Raw genomic sequence first — 8160 nt, forward strand, 5'->3', positions numbered from 1 at the left:
AACTCAAGTAGCCTGAGTTCCAAGCCCCCATTGTTAGCTTTTATGGCTCTAAGCTTTGTGGATATCATGGTACCTTAAGATCCCCAGGGATCCTGCGTGGAGTGCGTGCAGCTGAAAACTGGAAAGTTGGAGACTGTGTTTGTTTCTCTGTTTCTTGGCACCTGCTCCAAGTTCCCCACTAACCTCTGGGTCAGCACTCACATGGTGGCAAATGACCACCCCAGCCCCTCTCTAGCTCATCCTGGCCTCCACAGCTCAAATTCCCAATACGTTTTCTAGCTTTGTCCCTTTGACCCTATCAGCCAGGACATGAGGGGTACATTTATGCTGTCTGCCGAGGCTGTGGGAGGCTGACCCTCTCTGACTGGGGGATGTAGGGAGGGGAGATCTCTGGCAGCCGCAAGCAAGGAGGTTAAGGGAACTCCTGGGTCTTGTCTTTCAGATCTGCCTTCACTCGTGCTTCCAGGCAAAGATGGTAGAGAACTGCGGATGTGCCCAGTACAGTCAGCCTCTACCTCGGGGAGCTGACTACTGCAACTACCAGCAGCACCCCAACTGGAGTGAGTGAGACACCAACACCCCCCACCTTGCACACCCCCACCTTGCACACCCCCACCTTGCACACCCCACCTTGCACACTCCCCCACCTTGCACACCCCCACCTTGCACACCCCCACGTTGCACACCCCGACCTTGCACACTCCCCACCTTGCACACCCCACCTTGCACACCCCCACCTTGCACACTCCCCACCTTGCACACCCCCACCTTGCACACCCCCCACCTTGCACACCCCAGGAGCAGCATCAGCCCCATCCTGGCAATAGCTAAGGCCCTCCCAGGACCCTGCCCTGATGGCTTTTGACCTGAGGGAGACAGAGAGATATTAACCAGTTTCACTCTTGTTGTGAAGCCTGGGTTGAATTCCACTTTCTGATTAATGACCAAATGCTACAACCCAGCTTCTGCGAAGTCCCTAACCCCCTCTGTCAGCTTGAGGAGGTAGGGACTATTGATAGTGTCCTTTCACAGAACAGGTAACTGAGGCTCAGAAAGGTTAAGCAACTTGCCCAAGGTCACACAGCCAGGGTCTAACAAAGCTAGACCCAAGGCAAGGACTGCCAACCCATCCCACCTCCAGCTAATGTTCTTAACTGTGGCAATTTTCTGTCTCTCAAAATCACAAGGTAGCAATTGTTTCCAGAGAACTAGTATTTGTAGAAAGTGGAAGGTGAAATCACTAAAAGGAGACTGTGGGGTTATCAGGCTTCCCAAGTAGCCTGGGTAAAGAATACGCCTGCAATGCAAGAGATGCAGGCAGATGCAGGTTCGATCCCTGGGTCAGGAAGATCCCCTAGAGGAAGGCGTGGAAACCCACTCCAGTCTTCTTGCCTGGAGAATCCCACGGACAGAGGAGCCTGGCGGGCTATGGGCCATGGGGTCGCAAAGAGGCAGACACGACTGAAGCAACTAAGCATGCATGCATGGGGGCATCACTGGGAAACCCTAGAAAGGGCCCTGTGGCCCCAAAGTTCATATCTCCCTGCACCCCGTTCCTCAGTGTACTGCTACTACCAGCTGCACCAGGCTTTCGTCCGGGAAGAGCTGGGCTGCCAGTCGGTGTGCAAGGAAGCCTGCAGGTGAGTGGACCCAAAGGGGTGGGACGAACACGGCTGGGCTGGGCCAGGCCACCCACACTCACTCCATGCCCTTCTCCGCTTAGCTTTAAGGAGTGGACACTGACCACCAGCCTGGCACAGTGGCCATCGGAGGTCTCCGAGGTAAGTACTCTGCCCACTCTTCCCCCCTGGAACCTTCAGCCTGTAGCCTGAGGTCCTGGCTGAGTCCTCTGGCCTCAGAGGTGATCCACATGGGAGGTCCATGTCAGGAGCTGGGGCTGAGAGGAGAGAGCAGACAGGCTGGCTCTGGCCTCTCCAGGCATCCCCAGGCCACTTCTTTCTCCACCACAGAAATGGTTGCTGTCTATTCTCACCTGGGACCAAAGCCAGCAAATAAAGAAGAAACTCAACAAGTAAGCTGATCTCCGCCCTGCTCCCTCTGCTCCTGCCCACCCTGGTTCCAGCCTCCTTACTTGATTCCTCTGTGCTAAACCCTCTCCTTTTCATTTGTTCATCCCTTCACTCATTCCTTTATTCAACAGTTATTTCTTGAGTCTTATCATGAGGTAGGCCCTGCTCTAGGCTAAGGGCTCTCAACTGTTGACCACAACGCACAGCATGAAAATATTGATACTTATCCTATTGTGGTGCATTGAATACACCGCCAGAATAAAACTATCATGAAACAGTACTCTTTTATGATGTACAGGGCATTCAGGCTGCTTGTCAGATGTTGCACACTTGTGTACCAAACCATCCGACTTGTGTACCAATTGTTTACAACCGTCTGACGGGTCACAGCATAGTTCCAAATGCTTAGTGCCTATATCAGTTGATAAAGATTTCGAATCTCTCTGTGCATGCAACCTGATCTTTTATATTTCACTTTGTAAAAGGTACTAGTAAGCTCAGTACATTTATTTCATGATTTCCTAATGTATCTTGACCCACTTGGAAAAATACTCTTTTAAACCTTGCAGCTTCTAATCGCACTTGATTTTCCTTATCAAAATTCACTTCCAAGAGACTTTTAGCAAAAATCAGCCAGGCCAGAGTTCAAGGATCTCAACAGATGGAGACAAAGGTGGAGAGGGTGGGTGGGGGATTGCCATGTAAACTCACATTTCTCTGGGTCATTACTGTTTACACGGTTCCCTACCCCAGTTTGGTCTCCAGCATCTTATTTAATGTCCACTAGGCAAGGTGTGAGGTGCTGGGGGGTGCCATGATGACCAAGCAGACATGATCCTTGCCTCCAAGGTACTTCAGTTCAGTTCAGTTCAATCGCTCAGTCGTGTCCAACTCTTTGCGACCCCATGAATCGCAGCACGCCAGGCCTCCCTGTCCATCACCAACTCCCAGAGTTCACTCAGACTCACGTCCATCGAGTCGGTGATGCCATCCAGCCATCTCATCCTCTGTCGTCCCCTTCTCCTCCTGCCCCCAGTCCCTCCCAGCATCAGAGTCTTTTCCAATGAGTCAACTCTTCGAGTGAGGTGGCCAAAGTATTGGAGTTTCAGCTTCAGCATCAGTCCTTCCAAAGAACACCCAGGACTGATCTCCTTTAGCATGGACTGGTTGGATCTCCTTGCAGTCCAAGGGACTCTCAAGAGTCTTCTCCAACACCACAGTTCAAAAGCATCAATTCTTCGGCGCTCAGCTTTCTTCATAGTCCAACTCTCACATCCATACATGACCACAGGAAAAACCATAGCCTTGACTAGACGGACCTTTGTTGGTAAAGTAATGTCCCTGCTTTTGAAAAATGCCATCTAGGTTGGTCATAACTTTCCTTCCAAGGAGCAAGCGTCTTTTAATTTCATGGCTGCAATCACCATGTGCAGTGATTTTGGAGCCCAGAAAAATAAAGTCTGACACTGTTTCCACTGTTTCCCCATATATTTGCCATGAAGCGATGGGACCAGATGCCACAATCTTAGTTTTCTGAATGTTGAGCTTTAAGCCAACTTTTTCACTCTCCACTTTCACTGTCATCAAGAGGCTTTTTAGTTCTTCGTCACTTTCTGCCATAAGGGTGGTGTCATCTGCATATATGAGGTTATTGATATTTCTCCCGGCAATCTTGATTCCAGCCTGTGCTTCTTCCAGCCCAGCGTTTCTGCATCTGTACTCAGTTAAATAAGCAGCCTTGTTTAAATAAGCCAAGTTAAATATATACCCTTGACGTACTCCTTTTCCTATTTGGAACCAGTCTGTTGTTTCATGTCCAGTTCTAACTGTTACTTCCTGACCTCAGATTTCTCAAGAGACAGGTCAGGTGGTCTGGTATTCTCATCTCTTTCAGAATTTTCCACAGTTTATTGTGATCCACACAGTCAAAGGCTTTGGCATAGTCAATAAAGCAGAAATAGATGTTTTTCTGGAACTCTCTTGCTTTTTCCATGATCCAGCGGATGTTGGCAATTTGATCTCTGGTTCCTCTGCCTTTTCTAAAACCAGCTTGAACATCTGGAAGTTCACAGTTCACATATTGCTGAAGCCTGGACTGGAGAATTTTTAGTGTTACTTCACTAGCATGTGAGATGAGTGCAATTGTGTGGTAGTTTGAGCATTCTTTGGCATTGCCTTTCTTTGAAAGTGGAATGAAAACTGACCTTTTCCAGTCCTGTGGCCACTGCTGAGTTTTCCAAATTTGCTGGCATATTGAGTGTAGCACTTTCACAGTATCATCTTTCAGGATTTGAAATAGCTCCACTGGAATTCCATCACCTCCACTAGCTTTGTTCGTAGTGATGCTTTCTAAGGCCCACTTGACTTCACATTCCAGGATGTCTGGCTCTAGGTGAGTGATCACACCATCGTGATTATCTTGGTCATGAAGATCTTTTTTGTACAGTTCTTCTGTGTATTCTTGCCACCTTGTCTTAATATCTTCTGCTTCTGTTAGGTCCATACCATTTCTGTCCTTTATCGAGCCCATCTTTGCCTGAAATGTTTCCTTGGTATCTCTGATTTTCTTAAAGAGATCTCTAGTCTTTCCCGTTCTGTTGTTTTCCTCTATTTCTTTGCATTGATCTCTGAGGAAGGCTTTCTTATCTCTCCTTAGAGTCTAATAATAAAGATAGACTTTGATGAAATCATTGAAAACTGTTAAACCAAGTATTGCAAAGTGATGACCCCTGAGCCAAATATGATTCCACCAATATAACCTGTTATTTCCAACTTTTCCTGAGAGATCAAAAATTCTGGCAACATTCAACTTCCATTTTTGCAAAGCACTGAAGAGTACTGAGTACTGGCTACCTTTCTGGGATAAGCATGAATTTTCTAGCTTGCCACAGTCCTAACAGGAGGGAATTTAGTCCAGTGAGTGGTTAAGAGCACGAACTTTAAAGTCAGATGTAGCTAGGTTTGAATATCAACTCTACCAGTCATGAGCTGTGTAGTCTTGGGCAAGTTACTCAACCAATCTGTGTCTCAGTTTCCATGTCTGTAAAATGGAGATACCTGCCTTATAGGACTGTTGTGCGAATTAAATGAGTTAATTCACACAAGGTTCTTGGAAGAATGCTTGGCAACACAGGAAGTGGTCAATAAGTGCTAGCTATTATTATGGTTATTATCATTTTTCCCCTCTGGTTCGTTTACATCACTTACCTGTCTCCCAGACGTGTTTTAGATTGCCATCAGACAATCACGATTGCAGGGTTTAGTTGTGGGAGGGCAGCTGTGGGGACTGACTTAGTCTAGAGCTGGAGAAATGGTTTTTGAGTGAAGGGATGGCTTGAGTGACTAGGTCCCGGCTGGAGATGTGCTCTGTGGTGCACAAGGAACCCCATAAACCAGGTTCTAAGACACCCTATGGAGCTCAGAGCCTGGGCCTTGCTGGGGGCTGGGCCGGAGATACACAGCCATGCTGAGGGGCTGGCTATTTGCTAGAGCACAAAAGCCTCCAACTCACCTTGGCCCTGCCTATTGGAATTCTTACAGGACAGACTTGGCCAAACTCTTGATATTCTACAAAGACCTGAACCAGAGATCCATCATGGAGAACCCTGCCAACAGCGTGAGTGGCTCCCTTCTGAGACTGTCCTGAGTCTGCGACTTTGCCCATCTGCCTGGCCTCAGGGAGCAGAGTCAGACTGTGGGGGGTCCAGCCCAAGCTAGTAGGGCCACCAAAGGCCAACCAGGCCTCAGATCAGAATGGGCAGGGTAGGAGGGGACAGACAGCCTGCCCTTGTCTTCCCCAAACCTGTTCAGGGCCAGGGCTAACCAGTGGCTCCCTTGGGCCTCAGGGTCTTTGCATGAAGCCAGCTTGGTGGGGATTCCCCCTTGATCATGTGCTTTGGCCTCCCTTGCAGATCGAACAGCTTCTGTCCAACATCGGTGGCCAGCTGGGCCTGTGGATGAGCTGCTCCGTCGTCTGCGTCATTGAGATCATCGAGGTCTTCTTCATTGACTCCCTCTCCATCATTGCCCGCCACCAGTGGCACAAAGCCAAGGGGTGGTGGGCCCGGAGACGAGCACCCGCCTGCCCTGAGGCTCCCCGTGCCCCGCAGGGCCGGGATAACCCCAGCCTTGACATAGACGATGACCTGCCCACTTTCACCTCTGCCTTGAGTCTGCCTCCAGCCCCAGGGTCCCAGGTGCCTGGCACACCACCCCCCAGATACAACACCCTGCGCTTGGAGAGGGCCTTCTCCAGTCAGCTCACAGACACTCAGGTGCCTGCTGAGTCCTGAGGCAGGGCGGGGAAGAAAGATGGAGCCAAGACCACCAGCCACGGTTGAGAACTTAGAGTCTCCAGCACACAGGGGGTGTCCTCCCCTCGCTGGGCTTTTCAGAGACATTGACTACGAGTCTGCTTTGAACAAGGTGGGCCTGGGCATGTGCAGGGGACCGTCGGACCCCTCCCAGCCGTACTCACGGCCGCCTAGGACAAGCTAGATCCTGCAGGCCAAACCCCTTAGCACACCTGCTACAGAGAGAGATGGGGCCAAGGAGATGGGGCCGGCCTGGACAAAGGCCAGGAGTGAAGCCTGACAGAGTTCTTGGCCAGATCTTGAGAGAAAGAGAGAGCAAGAGATTCCTCCAAAGCCCCAAGTTGGGGGTTTCAGCCACTCCTCCAGCCTGGGCTGGGACCCAAGGATGTGACTTTACGTGTTGAGGCCTGACATTCACTGCCTGGTGCCAAAGATAGGAGGAAGCTCTGGGCCTGGAGCTGGAGCTGTTTGTGAATAAACCATTCCTAGTCACTGACTTCAGAGAAGGCAATGGCAACCCACTCCAGTACTCTTGCCTGGAAAATCCCATGGATGGAGGAGCCTGGTAGGTTGCAGTCCATGGGGTCGCGAAGAGTCAGACAGGACTGAGCAATTTCACTTTCACTTTTCACTTTCATGTATTGGAGAAGGAAATGGCAACCCACTCCAGTATTCTTGCCTGGAGAATCCCAGGGACGGCGGAGCCTGGTGGGCTGCCGTCTATGGGGTCGCAGAGAGTCAAACACGACTGACGTGACTTAGCAGCAGCAACAGTCGCTGACATGGGGGCAAGGTCTGCTCTGAGCCCTCAGAAGGGAGCTGGCACAGGGTCCTTGGAGTGTTAGAGGGGAAGGGGGCTCTATGGGGGCACCTAGGGGTGTGACAGGAGGCCCTCACTCTGAGCTGGGGCAGGGAGGGGGACACATTCTGGACAGCTAAGCCAATACTCTGGGCCCTTAGCAGAGAAGGGCCAGTTAAAGGACTCTGTTGGCCACTCCTGTCCGGTGGTAGCCCAAGGCATGACTTCCTGATAACCCATCTCAGCTGCTTTTTCTCCAAGGCAGACCACCTTCCCCCACTGACGGCCTGCCCCTAAGCAGCAAGTCAGCCACGTGGACAGCTGCCTCCTGCCATATCCACACCTTCCATGATGATAGAAGCTGACGTGTATTAAGCACACAGTAGGTGCCTACTATCAGCTCAAGAACCATGTGCTGGCTGCTGCACTCAGCACTTCCAAAGATTGGCATAGGGGACTGCACTCTTCAACCCACAAGCCAAATCCTGTTTTTGCCTGTGACCTAAGAGTGATTTTGGTGTTTTTTTTTTTTTTTTTTAATACTGTTAAAAATATCAAAAGAAGGACCGTTTGTGACATGAAAACTATATGCAATTCAAATTTCAGTGTCCATAATAAAGTTTTATTGGAACACGGTCATGCCCCTTTGTTCACTAATTGTGTATGGCTGGATTACCACAGCAGGCAGAGGTGAGTAGCTGCTGTTGCAGCCCCCCGGAAGACTACAGTATTTATTCCCTGGCCTTGTACAGAAAAAGAAATCTACCAACCCTGGGATTAGCACAGTAAGTAGGTATGGTTATCCCACTGTGTGGATGAAGAAACTGAGACAAAGAAAGGTTGAGTGACTAGCCCAGGGTGATCCAGCTAGGAAGTTGCAGAGCTGGGTTTCCAACCTAGGCAGCGTGACTCCAGAGCCCATGCACTTTATCAGTACCATTTTTGCATCCAATCAGTGTCTGTGCCTTTTAAGGATGAGGCTCCTGTCAGTCCAGGTGGGAAGAGGGAAAGGCTCCAC

General features: G+C 50.1%; 1 protein-coding gene across 3 annotated transcripts in view; it reads left to right on the plus strand.

Moving 5' to 3' along the window:
- Positions 1-7777, plus strand: part of SCNN1G (sodium channel epithelial 1 subunit gamma) — a 31333-nt gene extending 23556 nt beyond the window's left edge. For 2 of the 3 annotated variants that reach the window (XM_059881432.1, XM_024985043.2), the window contains exons 8-13: positions 443-560; positions 1562-1640; positions 1724-1781; positions 1971-2032; positions 5571-5646; positions 5942-7777. In XM_059881432.1, coding sequence (XP_059737415.1) covers positions 443-560; positions 1562-1640; positions 1724-1781; positions 1971-2032; positions 5571-5646; positions 5942-6322 — 774 coding nt within the window. In that variant the 3' untranslated portion in view covers positions 6323-7777. The remainder of the gene's footprint in view (positions 1-442; positions 561-1561; positions 1641-1723; positions 1782-1970; positions 2033-5570; positions 5647-5941) is intronic. The other variant, NM_001193174.2, reaches the window with a different exon arrangement.
- The last annotated feature ends 383 nt before the right edge of the window (positions 7778-8160 follow it).

Source organism: Bos taurus, chromosome 25, assembly GCF_002263795.3.
Source record: "Bos taurus isolate L1 Dominette 01449 registration number 42190680 breed Hereford chromosome 25, ARS-UCD2.0, whole genome shotgun sequence".
Taxonomy (NCBI): Eukaryota; Metazoa; Chordata; class Mammalia; order Artiodactyla; family Bovidae; genus Bos; species Bos taurus.